Source organism: Protopterus annectens, chromosome 1.part1 (genome assembly GCF_019279795.1).
Source record: "Protopterus annectens isolate FY-2018-M chromosome 1.part1, PAN1.0, whole genome shotgun sequence".
NCBI lineage: Eukaryota > Metazoa > Chordata > Ceratodontiformes > Protopteridae > Protopterus > Protopterus annectens.
In genome coordinates this window covers 1119788399-1119807988 of record NC_056726.1, presented here as the reverse complement: position 1 = coordinate 1119807988, position 19590 = coordinate 1119788399, and the positions used below count along the sequence as shown (strand labels likewise).

General features: G+C 36.7%; 1 protein-coding gene across 1 annotated transcript in view; it reads left to right on the top strand.

Annotated features, from left to right (window-relative positions):
- LOC122815615 (deleted in malignant brain tumors 1 protein-like) overlaps positions 1-19590 on the top strand; it is a 949251-nt gene that overhangs the window by 78327 nt on the left and 851334 nt on the right. Inside the window, 5 exon segments of the mRNA XM_044088272.1 lie at positions 3695-4015; positions 8795-9115; positions 13648-13926; positions 13929-13967; positions 18768-19088. Of these exon segments, the coding sequence (XP_043944207.1) occupies positions 3695-4015; positions 8795-9115; positions 13648-13926; positions 13929-13967; positions 18768-19088 (1281 nt within the window).

Here is a 19590-nt window from a genome sequence, read left to right as displayed (position 1 = left end):
CTGACTTATAATTGCTTTAGTGAGCAAGTGCCAGGTAACGAGTATGTGTTACAGGTAACTTAAATGCAAAAACGACAAACAGTAACTTTCTTTCAAGCGAAGCAAGGAAATAAGTACAGTAAGCAATGCAGATATCACTAGGGATCCACAGAAGCGCTGAGAAGCCGCGTTTTATGTGGAATTAGCATTCCAGGGAAACAACAAGCATACAAATAAAGCTAGATTCAGCAGGCCTGGATCTAGTCTATGCTACAGCAAACAAGGTGTACCAATTTCAGTAAGATACAGTTCAAATATTCAGGCACTATAAACCTTTAACCAGAAATTCCCAGCTCAGAAGGGCAGAGTCCAGCCTCTCCTCCCACAAGAGTGCAGACCACGAACCTTCTTAATGTAAAATAACTGGCCTGAAGCCCAAGTGCTTAAACCAGAGCTAATACACTTTAAGAATAACAGACACTGAGCTCTCAATCAGCAGTTCCCAACTTAGAAGGATGAAAGCTACCTGTTCTGCCACCACAGTGCATGCCACAAACCTTCCTAATGTAGAACAACTGGTCTGAAGCCCAAGTGCTTAATCCAAAAGACTTAGAATGATAGCTACACTTTAACCAAGTTACTACCAAGCAGTAATAAATACAACTGAATACTTTAAATAGTGCCTGGATTAGTGCTCAAGTTATACAAACAAAGCTAGATTCAGCAGGCCTGGATCTAGTCTATGCTACAGCAAACAAGGTGTACCAATTTCAGTAAGAAGCAGTTCAGATATACATGCACTATAAGCCTTTAACCAGAAATTCCCAGCTCAGAAGGGCGGAGTCCAGCCTGTCCTCCCACAAGAGTGCAGACCACGAACCCTCTTAACGTAAAATAACTGGCATGAAAGCCCAAGTGCTTAAACCAGAATTAATACACTTTTAGAATAACAGACACTGAGCCCTCAATCAGCAGTTCCCAACTTAGAAGGATGTAAGCTACCTGTTCTGCCACTACAGTGCAGACCACAAACCCTCTCAATGTAAAACTGGTCTGAAGCCCAAGTGTTTAAACTAAAAGGCTTAGAATGAGTTACACCAAGCAGTAATAAATACAATTGAGAACGTTTAAGATGACACAAAAGCAAAATAAAGTAGGAAGAAACACAAGTACAGTAAAAGCAGAAGAAATTTTTTTTTTTTTTTTTTTTTTTTTAGAAAAGTAGCAAAAGCAGTAGTAAAGTAGTAAATACAATTCTCATGCAGTGCAAGCTGGCACACTTGAATATGTAGCAATATTCGTCCACACACAGTTTGAAAAAATGTAATTAAATTAAAAAGGACTAAAAGCAAGTGCAGAAAGGGTTTATTAGGTAGAATGCGGTAAAGAGATGTCCTAGGGAGTGTCTTAGATCAAATCTACAGTGGGCGGGGCTGCAAAAGCCACCAAATTTAAACTACAACCAAGAATAGGGAGGGGGGGGAACAGTTTCAACACAGATGTAAGGAATGTGCAAATTATAAAAAAATATATATACTGTTTTCTATAGATTTGCAGAGCAGTAAGACACAGATATCAAGCAGACAATTTAGCTCTATAATACAGAATAACACAGAAAATATACTTAGCTCTATAAACTTGAATATAGATAATTGCACTGTAATACTTTGTATCTGTTACTTGTACAGCTTTTGGAGGTAGTTTGTGTGGTCCTGTTACACTTTGGCTCAAAGCCAGTGTGTCTAAATTAAAAAGGTGTTTTTCGGCAGGTCTATATCAAAACATCGAATGATTAAAATTGCGAACGCTCTAAAGAGCAAAAATGCCGGACCTCGAAGTGCTTTTTTTGATATCACAGAATAGTGAAGATCAGAATATTTGCTCTTTCCTCACTGTAGTGCAATCTCGGAGTCATGGGTGCAGCCTGCCATAATAATGTGTTTGAGGTCCGGCATTTTTGCTCTTTAGAGTGTTTGCAATTTTAACCATTCGATGTTCTAACATAGACCTGTTTTTCTGCACCATTGTGGCAGAAGTGTGCTGATCTAATCTGAGTTGGGGAGAAATGCACTTTGTATGCTTTCCGAATTGGTAGTTAGCTTAAAACTTGTTTCTTGTTGCTCATATTGTTACATTAAATCTTATACAAAATGAACCGTAGAATGCTGCCATCATCTTTGATCAATGAAATCGCTATACCCAGTGATTATACTGACTTATGTACGGAGAGACACAAAGTCATAAAATACAAGGATTAGCAGGCAGTAATGAGGACAATGTGGAAGGACACCAAAACACTTCTAATAGTAGTGGAAGCAATAGGTCTCATGCAATCTTATTTACATATGCTAACAGTACATCCACAGTGGTGCAGTGGTAGAGTTGTTTCCTCAAAGCAAGAGGTTCTCCCGTTCGATCCTCGGCTGGAGTGCAGGGAGTGCCTTCTGTGTGGAGTCTGCATGTCCTCACCACGGTTGGGTGGGCGTTCGAAAGACATGTGTAAATGAGCATGCCTTAGATGAAGGTTGAATGTTGAGCTGGCACCTCGGCGTTTGTGAAAATCTACTGCCAGTGATTAGCGGACTGGAGTTCCGCTGTGGCGACCCCTAACTGGGAAAATCCAAAAGACAACAACAACAACCAAAACATATAACACCATATGAATTGCAGAGTCAAATTTGGGCATGTTGCAAAGAGCACCTCTGGCTAAAATCAAAGATTGAAACAATAATTATTTCATGTACTTTCATTACACTTTGACTTAGGAATGAAGTCCATATCCATCAGGGAATTAGAAACCTAAAAACCTTTGAGAAATTAAACCATCAACAGAAACAGTCTTTAAAAACTTTAAAACAAGTTATGATGCCACTCAAAAAAGTCACAGAAAAATGTTTACTAGCTTCTTAATGTGTCTGACTTATAAACAACCTAATTAGCCAGGTATTTATATTCTAGTAGAGGACTTTAATGCCTTCTGTCTTAACATTACTCTCAGTAACTAAAACACCAAATTACTGAAGTCAGCCAGGTAGTGGTATGCCTATAAACTGCATTTGTACTGGAATGGATATGTTTTATAGTCCAATTACAACAGTTTGAAAACATGAATATAACTTTAAGGGAACCAGTAATGTATTCATCTGTCTGAATTTTGATCTGGCTTGTTGCTTATATTTTAATTTTGTTTGCTATCATAGGAAACAAATTATTACAAGTGATCACAAAATGATTGTAGGTGGTAGAGACCTGGTTAAAGTGGTGTGTTAAGTCCCAGTGAATGTACGCGAAAGGAATGTTAATTGAAATTTTCTGTTGGTAAAGGCAAGCAGATTTAAGTACGAAGACCTGGTTAAAGTGGTGTGTTAAGTTCCAGTGAATGTAGGCGAAAGGAATGTTAATTGAAAATTTCTGTTGGTAAAGGCAAGCAGATTTAAGGACGAAAGTGACAAGAACATAAAAGGCTACCAAGCAAGGCTAGTTACATATTCCACTGGAAAACAGTGTTTGTAATTATTCTAGTTTCATACAGCTGCCTTGAGAAAGTTTTCTCATAATTCTGTTATGCCATTTTGTTCATTTGTTGTTACTGCATTATAGAAGTTCAGCATACTATTTTATATCCCTAAAAGTGGAGAAATGATATTACGACATCATGATAAATTATATCATGTCCATTAACATTTTTCTTTTTTTTTCCTTTCCTTGGCGACAGGTAACATTCCATTACCATTACGTCTTGTGAATGGAACCAATCGCTGTTCAGGTCGAGTTGAGATTTATTACAACTCAAAGTGGGGTACTGTATGTGATGACGATTGGGATATAAATGATGCCAAAGTTGTCTGCAGAGAACTTGGTTGTGGACAGGCTGTCTCTGCTGTAGGGAATGCATATTTTGGGATGGGCTCAGGTCCAATTACTTTGGATGATGTCCGGTGCAGAGGAAATGAATCTCATCTTTCAGAGTGTTCAGCCCGTCCACCTCTGCAGCACAATTGCATTCACTCTGAAGATGCTGGAGTCACTTGTGCAGGTATGAAGCAACTATTTGTCTTAATATTATTTTAATTTGATCAGTGAGTGATAATAAATGAAGTTCAGAATACCGCAGTGTAGAGCCACTAGTTTTCCTTGTTCTCCTGTAAAGTATGCATGTTCATCGGTAGTAACATGGTAAGATTTAGATATGTTCGGATAATCCCTTTTTTTCAGTATGTCAATAGATATCCATTTACAGAATCAGCAGTACACATCACAGAACATTGTAACACATAATGAAATTTTACCCATGTGGTGACTCACATATAAAGAAATATAGTACAATGAGTGTTGTCTGCCATTCAAAATAAGTCAAAATACTGTGCAACACATTGATGACAAGGAGGTTCATAAGTTTTGTTATGTCCTATTTTTACATTAGCTCTTACACAGCTTCCACCACTAAATGCTGCCATCATCATCGATCACTGAAATCACTACACCCGGCGATTACAGTGTGTTATGTACAGGGAGACAGAAAATACAAGGATCTGAGGGGAGAAATGAGGGAAATGTGGTCCCAGTAGTATTAGGTGTAATAAGTCTCATAAAAAAGAATCTGCAGTCTTATTTAAATGCACTGCCAATATATGTAACATCATACGAATTTCAGAAAGAGTCAAATCTTGTCAAATTGCAGTTGCTGCAAAGACCTCTTTTGGCTAACATCAAAGGTTGAAACAATACTAATTTCATGAACCTTAATTATGCTTTGACTTAAAAAATGGGATCATTCCCATCGTGGAAGTAGAAACCCAAAATAATTGGAGATATTAAACTATCAAATGATAACCGTCTTTAAAAACTTTAAAACAAGCTGTAATACAACTCAAGAAAGTCACAGAGAAAAGATGATCAGCTTCCTTAGGTGTTTGATTTCCACTCAAACTAATTAGCCAAGTATCTATATTGTAATAGATAGCTTTAATCACTTCCTCTTGTCCCATTACTGTCAGAAACAAAAAACACCAGATTCCTGAAGTTAGCAGTGGTAGTGGTATGCCTATAAATTATATTAATATTAAAAGGGATATGTTTTATAGTCCAGTCGTAAGAGTATGAAGAGATGAGAATAACTTTAATGGAAGCAGTAATTTATTCATCTGTCTGAATTTTGACCTGGCTAGTAGCTTAACTTTTAATTCTGTTTGTTATCATATGAAACAAATGATTAGAATTAATCACAAAATAATTCTAGGTACTATAGACCTGGGTAAAGTGGTGTGTTAAATCCCAGTGAATGTAGGAAAAGGAATGATAATTTTTTTCCTGAAGGCAAAGTCAAGCAGATTTAATGAAGAAATAAGTGCTAGCTTTTATGTTGTAGCAGTTTGCATCTTTTAAACTTGTTTATGGAAGCATTTCACTCCAGACACTCCAGTACTGTGCTTTTAGATTAGGATTATTCATGTAGTCGCAGTAGGTGTTTACCCGGTAAGTCTGAGCTGGGAAACACACAAATGGGTTTTAACTCATTACATCCAAGTGACACCTCCAGGGGCATCTGCATTTAACTCCTACTGATGCCTATAGGCGTCAAATGTTGCTTGTTCATGTTTGCATCAATAATAACAATAAACCATGTTATATGCAAGGTTTTAAAAAATTTTTTTTCTTAATGCTTATATAATGGCAAACTCAGTTGCATTAGTATTTGACCACTGTCTCATGCAGGAAAAGAGATATTAACTGTCATTTTTATGATATTAATTTATACAGATATAATTTTCACATTTTTCTAAATATCTCAACAACCAAGTAACACAAACAGAACTCCTTATCCTCATAAGAAAGCTCTCAGCTACATGAATAAAATGTTGCTGACAGTATGTGTGTAACTTGAGTGACTATTGAGATATTGTAAGTTGTTTACAAAATATTACAAATGTAACAGTTACTTTATTTACTGGGTCTTATAAAATTATGTCTAAGACCTAGAAAATAAAGAATATTACCACTGCAAAATAGTTTGTGCTGAAGGGTTTGCCATTAATACTTCTTTCATAACCGCTATGGTTCAAGAGATATGAACATTTGTTTGAAATGTGAGGACATCATTTGATTCTGTTAAAAGGCTTAGGTCCACCCACTGTAAGTTACAATGCAAAATTCCTGAGGTCCACTGGCTTGAATGAATTAAGTATTTTTTTTGCACTTCTCTTATATACTGTGACTGTACTTCAGCAGTTTCAAAATAAAAAAAAAAAACTGTACTGTCTGCTGCTGCTTTAAATAGATAATTGCACTGTAATATTTTGTATCTGTTACTTGTACGTCATTTTGGAGGTAGTTTGTGTGGTCCTGTTACACTTTGGCTCAAAGCCAGTGTGTCTCAATTAAAATGATGCTTTCCTGGGAGTCTATATCAGAACATCGAATGATTAAAATCGCAAACGCTCTAAACAGCAAAAATGCTGGACCTCTAAGTGCTTTTTTTGAGATCACAGTTCAGTGAAGATTGGAATATTTGCCCTTTCCTCACTTGTAGTGCGATCTCGGAGTTGTGGGTGCAGTCTGCCATAATAATGAGTTTGAGGTCCGGCATTTTCACTCTTTAGAGTGTTCGCAATTTTAATCATCCGATGTTCTGACATAGACCTGTTTATTTATTTATTTATTTATTTATTTATCATTTGTTGACCGGGAAAGTCCGACTAGGTTCCACAGAGCCTGTTTTCAGTGGAGGCCCAGGGAGAAATGCTCCAGATGCATGTCTTTGGAATGTGGGAGGAAACTGGAGTACCCGGAGGAAACCCACGTGAACACAGGGAGAACATGCAAACTCCACACAGAAGGCACCCCAGCCGAGAATTGAACCGGAGAACCTCTTGCTGTGAGGTGACAATGTTAACCACTGCACCTCTGCACCGCCCTTGTGGCAGAAGTGTGCTGATCTAACCTGTCTGAGTAGGGGAGAAATGCACATTTTGTGCTCTTAAAACTTGTTTCTCGTTGCTCATATTGTTACATTAGATCTTATACAAAATGAACCACTGAATGCTGGCATCATCACTGATCAATGAAATCGCTACACCCAGTGATTACACTGACTTATGTACAGAGAGACACAGAGTAATAAAATACAAGGATTAGCAGGCAGTAATGAGGACAATGTGGAAGGACACCAAAACACTTCTAATAGTAATAGAAGTGATAGGTCTCATACAGTCTTATTTACATATGCTACTAATACATATAACACCATACGAATTGCAGAGTCAAATCTGGGCATGTTGTGGATGTTGCAAAGAGCACCTCTGGCTAAAATCAAAGTTGAAACAATAATTATTTCATGTACTTTCATTACACTTTGATTTTGGAATGAGGTCCATATCCATCATGGAATTAGAAACTGAAAAGCCTTGGAGAAATTAAACCGTCAAATGAAGACAGACTTTAAAAACTTTACGATGCCACTCAAAAAAGTCACACAAAAATGTTTACTAGCTTCCTAATGTGTGACTTGCAAGCAACCTCCAGAATCCCTCCAGAATCTACTCCAACCCTATCGCACCACCAGACCACTAAGATCCAGCAACAAAAATCACTTGCAGATCACTAAAGCCAATAACTCTGCTGGTGAAGCACTATTCTCTTGCGCCATAGCCAAATTATGGAACTCACTCCCACCCACAATTACCTCCGTACCATCATGCACCAATTTCAAAACTTTATTAAAAGCGCACCTAAAAACATGCTGGCTATGCCCTTGCAACTCCCACTCTAATATCATCCACCCCATCCAACTACTACCTTTCTTTCACCTCCACTAACTACCTTGATGATAGCAAGCTCAGATGCTCATAAGCCTAGTACTTATTATACAGCAGGAACTTCTCATTGTTACATTTGTTAATGCCTGTTATGTACTTCACAGATAAAGATTCTAGTTGTCTACTGATGTACTATGTTCTTCATCTGTAAATATGTTGTAAGTAATTTCTATGTTAAATTGTTAATCACTATGTAATCCAATGTAACTACTGTCTGTTTATTTTACTGTGGAGCTTTTCTCCCCGGGCCTCCGCTGAAAATGGACCCACGTCCAGTCGGACACTCCCAGTCAACAAATTTAAATAAATAAATAAATAAATAAAAAACCTAATTAGCCAGATACTTGTATTCTAGTAGAGAGGTTTAATACCTTCTTCCTTCCCGTTACTCACAGTAACAAAAACAACAAATTCCTGAAGTTAGCGAAGGTAGTGGTATGCCTATAAACTGCATTTGCACTAGAAAATATGTTTTACAGTCCAATTACAGCAGTTTGAAAACATGAATATAACTTTAAGGGAACCAGTAATTTATTCATCTGTCTGAATTTTGATCTGGTCAGTTGGTTAAGTTTTAATTTTGTTTGCTATCATAATAAACAAATTATTACAAGTGATCACAAAATAATTTTAGGTGGTAGAGACGTGGTTAAAGTGGTGTGTTAAGTCCCAGTGAATGTAGGCAAAGGGAATGTTAATTGAAATTTTCTGTTGGTAAAGGAAGTATGAAATAAGTGACAAGAACATAAAAGGCTACCAAGCAAAGCTAGTTACATATTCCACTGGCAAACAGGGTTTGTAATTATTCTATTTTCATATAGCTGCCTTGAGAAAGTTTTCTCATAGTTCCTTTGTGCCATTTTGTTCATTTGTTGTTACTGCATTATAGAAATTCAGCATATTATTTTTTATATCCCTAAAAGGGGAAGAAATTATATTACAACATCATGATGAATTATATCATGTACATTAGCATTTTCTTTTTTTTTCTTTGGCAACAGGTAACATTCCCTTACCATTACGTCTTGTGAATGGAACCAATCGCTGTTCAGGTCGAGTTGAGATTTATTATAACTCAAAGTGGGGTACTGTGTGTGACGATGATTGGGATATACATGATGCCAAAGTTGTCTGCAGAGAAGTTGGTTGTGGACAGGCTGTTTCTGCCCTAGGAAATGCATATTTTGGGATGGGCTCAGGTCCTATTACTTTGGATGATGTCCGGTGCACAGGAAATGAATCTCATCTTTCAGAGTGTTCAGCCCGTCCACCTCTGCAGCACAATTGCGTTCACTCTGAAGATGCTAGCGTCACTTGTGCAGGTATGAAGCAACTGTTTGTCTTAATATTATTTTAATTTGATCAGTGAGTGATAATAAATGAAGTTCAGAATACCACACTGTAAAACCACTAGATTTCATTCTCCAGTAAATTAGTCATGTTCATTGGTAGTGACATGGTAAGATTTGGATATGTTTGGATAATCCCTTTTTTTCAGTATGTCAATAGATACCAATTTACTGAATCAGCAGTACACATCACAGAACATTGTAACACATAATGAAATTTTCCCCAAGTGGTGATTCACATATAAAGAAATATAGTACAATGAGTGTTGTCTGCCATTCAAAATAAGTCAAAATACAACATTGTTGTGCACCACACTGGTGACAAGGAGGTTCATAACAAGTTTTATGTCCTATTTTTACATTAGCTCTTACACAGCTTCAACCACAGAATGCTGCCATCATCATCGATCACTGAAATCGCTACACCCGGTGATTACAGTGTGTTATGTACGGAGAGACACAAAAGTCATAAAATACAAGGATCTGAAGGGAGAAATGAAGGAAATGTGGTTCCAGTAGTATTAGGTGTAATAAGTCTAATAATAAAGGATCTACAGTCTTATTTAAATGCACTGACAATATATGTAACATCATACGAATTTCAGAAAGAGTCAAATCTTGCCAAATTGCAGTTGCTGCAAAGAGCTCTTTTGGCTAATATCAAAGGTTGAAACAATCGTGATTTCATGAACCTTAATTATGCTTTGACTTAGAAACTGGGTCCATTCCCATCATGGAATTAGAAACCCAAAATAATTGGAGACATTAAACCATCAAATGATAACCGTCTTTAAAAACGTTAAAACAAGCTGTAATGCAACTCAGGAAAGTCACAGAGAAAAGATTAACAGCTTCTTTAGGTGTTTGATTTCCACTCAAACTAATTAGCCAAGTATCTATATTATAATAGATGGCTTTAATCACTTCCTCTTGTCCCATTACTGTCAGGAAAAAAACACCAGATTCCTGAAGTTAGCAGCGGTAGTGGTATGCCTATAAATTATATTAATACTAAAAGGGATATGTTTTATAGTCCAATCGTAAGAGTTTGAAGACATGAGAATAACTTTAATGGAAGTAATAATTTATTCATCTGTCTGAATTTTGATCTGGCTAGTTTCTTAATTTTTAATTCTGTTTGTTATCATAAGAAACAAATTATTAGAATAAATCACAAAATAATTATAGGTACTATAGACCTGGGTAAAGTGGTGTGTTAAATCCCAGTCAATGTAGGAAAAGGAATGATAATTTATTTTTTCTGAAGGCAAAGCCAAGCAGATTTAATTAAGAAATAAGTGCCAACTTTGTATGGGCAGCAGTTTGCATCTTTTAAGTATGTTTATAGATTACTTGTAGGCTAACTGCCCTTGGGGCCATTTTAAGCCTTGCCAATAACCCTATGTGAGAATCAAACCCTGCACTTTGTGTCTCCAAGTAAACACCTTAACCTTTATCCCATCCTCCCACCCAAGAGTCAGCCTTGCCAAGTCTCAAACAAGGGATGCTGTGCTCTACAATCACAGCAACATACCATTACACCATCTGAGCTTATGGTAGCATTTTCCTCCTGGTACTGTGCTTTTACATTGGGATTACTGTGATTATTCATGTAGTTGCAGTAGGTGTTTATCCAGTCAGTCTGAGCTGGGAAACATACAAACGGGCTTTAACTAATTGCATCCAAGTGACACCTGCAGGTGCATCTGCAGTTAACTCCTACTGATGCCTCTAGGCGTCAAATGTTGCTTGTTCATATTTGTGCCAAAAATTCCAATAATCCATGTTAAGTGCAAGGTTTTAAAATATTTTTTCTTAAAGCTTACATCATGGCAAACTCAGCTGCATTAGTATTTGACCTCTGTCTAGTCCAGGTAAAGAGATATTAACTGTTGTTTTTATGATATTAATTTATACAGATATAATTTTCACATTTTTCTAAATATCTCAACAACCAAGTAACACAAACAGAACTCCTTTTCCTCATATGAAAGCTCTCAGCTAGGTGAATAAAATGTTGCTGACAGTATGTGTGTAACTTGAGTTGCTATTAAGATATTGTAAGTTGTTTACAAAATATTACAAATGTAACAGTTACTTTATTTACTGGGACTTATAAAATTACTTTTAAGACCTAGAAAATAAAGAATATTAACATTATAAAATAGTTTGTGCTGAAGGGTTTGCTGTTAATACTTCTTTTATAACTGCTATGGTTCAAGAGATATGAACATTTGTTTGAAATGTGAAGACATAATTTGATTCTGTTAAAAGCCTTAAGTCTGCCATTGGAAGTTACAGTGAAAATTCCTGAGGTCCATTGGCGTGAATGAATTAAGTATTTTTTTTGCACTTCTGTTATATACTGTGACTGTACTTCAGCAGATTCAAGATAAAAAAAAAAACTGTACTGTCTGCTGCTGCTTTAAATAGATAATTGCACTGTAATACTTTGTATCTGTTACTTGTACAGCTTTTGGAGGTAGTTTGTGTGGTCCTGTTACACTTTGGCTCAAAGCCAGTGTGTCTAAATTAAAAAGGTGTTTATCGGCGGGTCTATATCAGAACATCGAATGATTAAAATTGCGAACGCTCTAAAGAGCAAAAATGCCGGACCTCGAAGTGCTTTTTTTGATATCACAGAATAGTGAAGATCAGAATATTTGCTCATTCCTCACTGTAGTGCAGTCTCGGAGTCATGGGTGCAGCCTGCCATAATAATGCGTTTGAGGTCCGGCATTTTTGCTCTTTAGAGTGTTTGCGATTTTAACCATTCGATGTTCTAACATAGACCTGTTTTTCTGCACCCTTCTGGCAGAAGTGTGCTGATCTAACCTGTCTGAGTTGGGGAGAAATGCACTTTGTGTGCTTTCTGAATTGGTAGTTAGCTTAAAACTTGTTTCTCTTTGCTCATATTGTTACATTAAATCTTATAAAAAATGAACCGTAGAATGCTGCCATCATCATTGATCAATGAAATCGCTATACCCAGTGATTATACTGACTTATGTACGGAGAGACACAAAGTCATAAAATACAAGGATTAGCAGGCAGTAATGATGACAATGTGGAATGACACCAAAACACTTCTAATAGTAGTGGAAGCAATAGGTCTCATACAATCTTATTTACATATGCTAACAGTACATCCGCAGTGGTGCAGTGGTAGAGTTATTGCCTCAAAGCAAGAGGTTCTCCCGTTCGATCCTCGGCTGGAGTGCAGGGAGTGCCTTCTGTGTGGAGTCTGCATGTCCTCACCACGGTTGGGTGGGCGTTCAAAAGACATGCGTAAATGAGCATGCCTTAGTTGAAGGTTGAACATCGAGCTGGCACCTCGGCGTTTGTGAAAATCTACTGCCAGTCATTAGCGGACTGGAGTTCCGCTGTGGTGACCCCTAACCGGGAAAAGCCAAAAGACAACAACAACAACCAAAGCATATAACACCATATGAATTGCAGAGTGAAATCTGGGCATGTTGCAAAGAACACCTCTGGCTAAAATCAAAGATTGAAACAATAATTATTTCATGTACTTTCATTACACTTTGACTTAGGAATGAAGTCCATATCCATCATGGAATTAGAAACCTAAAAACCTTGGAGAAATTAAACCATCAACAGAAACAGTCTTTAAAAACTTTAAAACAAGTTATGATACCACTCAAAAAAGTCACAGAAAAATGTTTACTAGCTTCTTAATGTGCCTGACTTATAAACAACCTAATTAGCCAGGTATTTATATTCTAGTAGAGGGCTTTAATGTCTTCTGTCTTAACATTACTCTCAGTAACTAAAACACCAATTTACTGAAGTCAGCGCAGGTAGTGGTATGCCTATAAACTGCATTTGTACTGGAAAGGATATGTTTTATAGTCCAATTACAACAGTTTGAAAACATGAATATAACTTTAAGGGAACCAGTAATGTATTCATCTGTCTGAATTTTGATCTGGCTTGTAGCTTATATTTTAATTTTGTTTGCTATCATAGGAAATAAATTATCACAAGTGATCATGAAATGATTGTAGGTGGTAGAGACCTGGTTAAAGTGGTGTGTTAAGTCCAAGTGAATGTAGGCGAAAGGAATGTTAATTGAAATTTTTTGTTGGTAAAGGCAAGCAGATTTAAGTAGGAAGACCTGGTTAAAGTGGTGTGTTAAGTCCCAGTGAATGTAGGCGAAAGGAATGTTAATTGAAATTTTCTGTTGGTAAAGGCAAGCAGATTTAAGTATGAAATAAGTGACAGGAACATAAAAGGCTACCAAGCAAGGCTAGTTACATATTCCACTGGCAAACAGGGTTTGTAATTATTCTAGTTTCATACAGCTGCCTTGGGAAAGCTTTCTCATAGTTCTGTTATGCCATTTTGTTCATTTGTTGTTACTGCATTATAGAAGTTCAGCATACTATTTTATATCCCTAAAAGTGGAGAAATGATATTACGACATCATGATAAATTATATCATGTCCATTAACATTTTTCTTTTTTTTTTTCCTTGGCGACAGGTAACATTCCATTACCATTACGTCTTGTGAATGGAACCAACCGCTGTTCTGGTCGAGTTGAGATTTATTACAACTCAAAGTGGGGTACTGTATGTGATGATGATTGGGATATACATGATGCCAAAGTTGTCTGCAGAGAACTTGGTTGTGGACAGGCTGTTTCTGCCCTAGGAAATGCATATTTTGGGATGGGCTCAGGTCCTATTACTTTGGATGATGTCCGGTGCACAGGAAATGAATCTCATCTTTCAGAGTGTTCAGCCCGTCCACCTCTGCAGCACAATGCGTTCACTCTGAAGATGCTGGCGTCACTTGTGCAGGTATGAAACAACTGTTTGTCTTAATATTATTTTAATTTGATCAGTGAGTGATAATAAATGAAGTTCAGAATACCGCAGTGTAGAGCCACTAGTTTTCCTTGTTCTCCTGTAAAGTATGCATGTTCATCGGTAGTAACATGGTAAGATTTAGATATGTTCGGATAATCCCTTTTTTTCAGTATGTCAATAGATATCCATTTACAGAATCAGCAGTACACATCACAGAACATTGTAACACATAATGAAATTTTACCCATGTGGTGACTCACATATAAAGAAATATAGTACAATGAGTGTTGTCTGCCATTCAAAATAAGTCAAAATACAACACTGTTGTGCAACACATTGATGACAAAGAGGTTCATAAGTTTTGTTATGTCCTATTTTTACATTAGCTCTTACACAGCTTCCACCACTAAATGCTGCCATCATCATCAATCACTGAAATCACTACACCCAGTGATTACAGTGTGTTATGTACAGAGAGACACAAAAGTCATAAAATGCAAGGATCTGAAGGGAGAAATGAGGGAAATGTGGTCCCAGTAGTATTAGGTGTAATAAGTCTCATAAAAAAGAATCTACAGTCTTATTTAAATGCACTGCCAATATATGTAACATCATACGAATTTCAGAAAGAGTCAAATCTTGTCAAATTGCAGTTGCTGCAAAGACCTCTTTTGGCTAACATCAAAGGTTGAAACAATACTAATTTCATGAACCTTAATTATGCTTTGACTTAAAAAATGGGATCATTCCCATCATGGAAGTAGAAACCCAAAATAATTGGAGATATTAAACCATCAAATGATAACCGTCTTTAAAAACTTTAAAACAAGCTGTAATACAACTCAAGAAAGTCACAGAGAAAAGATTATCAGCTTCCTTAGGTGTTTGATTTCCACTCAAACTAATTAGCCAAGTATCTATATTGTAATAGATAGCTTTAATCACTTCCTCTTGTCCCATTACTGTCAGAAACAAAAAACACCAGATTCCTGAAGTTAGCAGTGGTAGTGGTATGCCTATAAATTATATTAATATTAAAAGGGATATGTTTTATAGTCCAGTCGTAAGAGTATGAAGAGATGAGAATAACTTTAATGGAAGCAGTAATTTATTCATCTGTCTGAATTTTGACCTGGCTAGTAGCTTAACTTTTAATTCTGTTTGTTATCATATGAAACAAATGATTAGAATTAATCACAAAATAATTCTAGGTACTATAGACCTGGGTAAAGTGGTGTGTTAAATCCCAGTGAATGTAGGAAAAGGAATGATAATTTTTTTTCCTGAAGGCAAAGTCAAGCAGATTTAATGAAGAAATAAGTGCTAGCTTTTATGTTGTAGCAGTTTGCATCTTTTAAACTTGTTTATGGAAGCATTTCACTCCAGACACTCCAGTACTGTGCTTTTAGATTAGGATTATTCATGTAGTCGCAGTAGGTGTTTACCCGGTAAGTCTGAGCTGGGAAACACACAAATGGGTTTTAACTCATTACATCCAAGTGACACCTCCAGGGGCATCTGCATTTAACTCCTACTGATGCCTATAGGCGTCAAATGTTGCTTGTTCATGTTTGCGTCAATAATAACAATAAACCATGTTATATGCAAGGTTTTAAAACATTTTTTTTCTTAATGCTTATATAATGGCAAACTCAGCTGCATTAGTATTTGACCACTGTCTCATGCAGGAAAAGAGATATTAACTGTCATTTTTATGATATTAATTTATACAGATATAATTTTCACATTTTTCTAAATATCTCAACAACCAAGTAACACAAACAGAACTCCTTATCCTCATAAGAAAGCTCTCAGCTACATGAATAAAATGTTGCTGACAGTATGTGTGTAACTTGAGTGACTATTGAGATATTGTAAGTTGTTTACAAAATATTACAAATGTAACACTTACTTTATTTACTGGGTCTTATAAAATTATGTCTAAGACCTAGAAAATAAAGAATATTACCACTGCAAAATAGTTTGTGCTGAAGGGTTTGCCATTAATACTTCTTTCATAACCGCTATGGTTCAAGAGATATGAACATTTGTTTGAAATGTGAGGACATCATTTGATTCTGTTAAAAGGCTTAGGTCCACCCACTGTAAGTTACAATGCAAAATTCCTGAGGTCCACTGGCTTGAATGAATTAAGTATTTTTTTTTGCACTTCTCTTATATACTGTGACTGTACTTCAGCAGTTTCAAAATAAAAAAAAAAAACTGTACTGTCTGCTGCTGCTTTAAATAGATAATTGCACTGTAATATTTTGTATCTGTTACTTGTACATCATTTTGGAGGTAGTTTGTGTGGTCCTGTTACACTTTGGCTCAAAGCCAGTGTGTCTCAATTAAAATGATGCTTTCCTGGGAGTCTATATCAGAACATCGAATGATTAAAATCGCAAACGCTCTAAACAGCAAAAATGCTGGACCTCTAAGTGCTTTTTTTGAGATCACAGTTCAGTGAAGATTGGAATATTTGCCCTTTCCTCACTTGTAGTGCGATCTCGGAGTTGTGGGTGCAGTCTGCCATAATAATGAGTTTGAGGTCCGGCATTTTCACTCTTTAGAGTGTTCGCAATTTTAATCATCCAATGTTCTGACATAGACCTGTTTTTTTATTTATTTATTTATTTATTTATTTATCATTTGTTGACCGGGAAAGTCCGACTAGGTTCCACAGAGCCTGTTTTCAGTGGAGGCCCAGGGAGAAATGCTCCAGATGCATGTCTTTGGAATGTGGGAGGAAACTGGAGTACCCGGAGGAAACCCACGTGAACACAGGGAGAACATGCAAACTCCACACAGAAGGCACCCCAGCCGAGAATTGAACCGGAGAACCTCTTGCTGTGAGGTGACAATGTTAACCACTGCACCTCTGCACCGCCCTTGTGGCAGAAGTGTGCTGATCTAACCTGTCTGAGTAGGGGAGAAATGCACATTTTGTGCTCTTAAAACTAGTTTCTCGTTGCTCATATTGTTACATTAGATCTTATACAAAATGAACCACTGAATGCTGGCATCATCACTGATCAATGAAATCGCTACACCCAGTGATTACACTGACTTATGTACAGAGAGACACAGAGTAATAAAATACAAGGATTAGCAGGCAGTAATGAGGACAATGTGGAAGGACACCAAAACACTTCTAATAGTAATAGAAGTGATAGGTCTCATACAGTCTTATTTACATATGCTACTAATACATATAACACCATACGAATTGCAGAGTCAAATCTGGGCATGTTGTGGATGTTGCAAAGAGCACCTCTGGCTAAAATCAAAGTTGAAACAATAATTATTTCATGTACTTTCATTACACTTTGATTTTGGAATGAGGTCCATATCCATCATGGAATTAGAAACTGAAAAGCCTTGGAGAAATTAAACCGTCAAATGAAGACAGACTTTAAAAACTTTACGATGCCACTCAAAAAAGTCACACAAAAATGTTTACTAGCTTCCTAATGTGTGACTTGCAAGCAACCTCCAGAATCCCTCCAGAATCTACTCCAACCCTATCGCACCACCAGACCACTAAGATCCAGCAACAAAAATCACTTGCAGATCACTAAAGCCAATAACTCTGCTGGTGAAGCACTATTCTCTTGTGCCATAGCCAAATTATGGAACTCACTCCCACCCACAATTACCTCCGTACCATCATGCACCAATTTCAAAACTTTATTAAAAGCGCACCTAAAACATGCTGGCTATGCCCTTGCAACTCCCACTCTAATATCATCCACCCCATCCAACTACTACCTTTCTTTCACCTCCACTAACTACCTTGATGATAGCAAGCTCAGATGCTCATAAGCCTAGTACTTATTATACAGCAGGAACTTCTCATTGTTACATTTGTTAATGCCTGTTATGTACTTCACAGATAAAGATTCTAGTTGTCTACTGATGTACTATGTTCTTCATCTGTAAATATGTTGTAAGTAATTTCTATGTTAAATTGTTAATCACTATGTAATCCAGTGTAACTACTGTCTGTTTATTTTACTGTGGAGCTTTTCTCCCCGGGCCTCCGCTGAAAATGGACCCACGTCCAGTCGGACACTCCCAGTCAACAAATTTAAATAAATAAATAAATAAAAAACCTAATTAGCCAGATACTTGTATTCTAGTAGAGAGGTTTAATACCTTCTTCCTTCCCGTTACTCACAGTAACAAAAACAACAAATTCCTGAAGTTAGCGAAGGGAGTGGTATGCCTAAAAACTGCATTTGCACTAGAAAATATGTTTTACAGTCCAATTACAGCAGTTTGAAAACATGAATATAACTTTAAGGGAACCAGTAATTTATTCATCTGTCTGAATTTTGATCTGGTCAGTTGGTTAAGTTTTAATTTTCTTTGCTATCATAATAAACAAATTATTACAAGTGATCACAAAATATTTGTAGGTGGTAGAGACCTGGTTAAAGTGGTGTGTTAAGTCCCAGTGAATGTAGGCAAAGGGAATGTTAATTGAAATTTTCTGTTGGTAAAGGCAAGCAGAGTTAAGTACGAAATAAGTGACAAGAACATAAAAGGCTACCAAGCAAAGCTAGTTACATATTCCACTGGTTTTAATTATTCTACTTTTATACAGCTGCCTTGAGAAAGTTTTCTCGTAGTTCCTTTGCGCCATTTTGTTCATTTGTTGTTACTGCATTATAGAAGTTCAGCATATTATTTTATATCCCTAAAAGTGGAAAAAATTATATTACAACATCATGATGAATTATATCATGTACATTAGCATTTTTCTTTTTTTTTTTTCTTTGGCAACAGGCAACATTCCCTTACCATTACGTCTTGTGAATGGGACCAATCGCTGTTCAGGTCGAGTTGAGATTTATTATAACTCAAAGTGGGGTACTGTGTGTGACGATGATTGGGATATACATGATGCCAAAGTTGTCTGCAGAGAAGTTGGTTGTGGACAGGCTGTTTCTGCCCTAGGAAATGCATATTTTGGGATGGGCTCAGGTCCTATTACTTTGGATGATGTCCGGTGCACAGGAAATGAATCTCATCTTTCAGAGTGTTCAGCCCGTCCACCTCTGCAGCACAATTGCGTTCACTCTGAAGATGCTAGCGTCACTTGTGCAGGTATGAAGCAACTGTTTGTCTTAATATTATTTTAATTTGATCAGTGAGTGATAATAAATGAAGTTTGAATACCACACTGTAAAACCACTAGTTTTCATTCTCCAGTAAATTAGTCATGTTCATTGGTAGTGACATGGTAAGATTTGGATATGTTTGGATAATCCCTTTTTTTCAGTATGTCAATAGATACCAATTTACTGAATCAGCAGTACACATCACAGAACATTGTAACACATAATGAAATTTTCCCCAAGTGGTGATTCACATATAAAGAAATATAGTACAATGAGTGTTGTCTGCCATTCAAAATAAGTCAAAATACAACATTGTTGTGCACCACACTGGTGACAAGGAGGTTCATAACAAGTTTTATGTCCTATTTTACATTAGCTCTTACACAGCTTCAACCACAGAATGCTGCCATCATCATCGATCACTGAAATCGCTACACCCGGTGATTACAGTGTGTTATGTACGGAGAGACACAAAAGTCATAAAATAC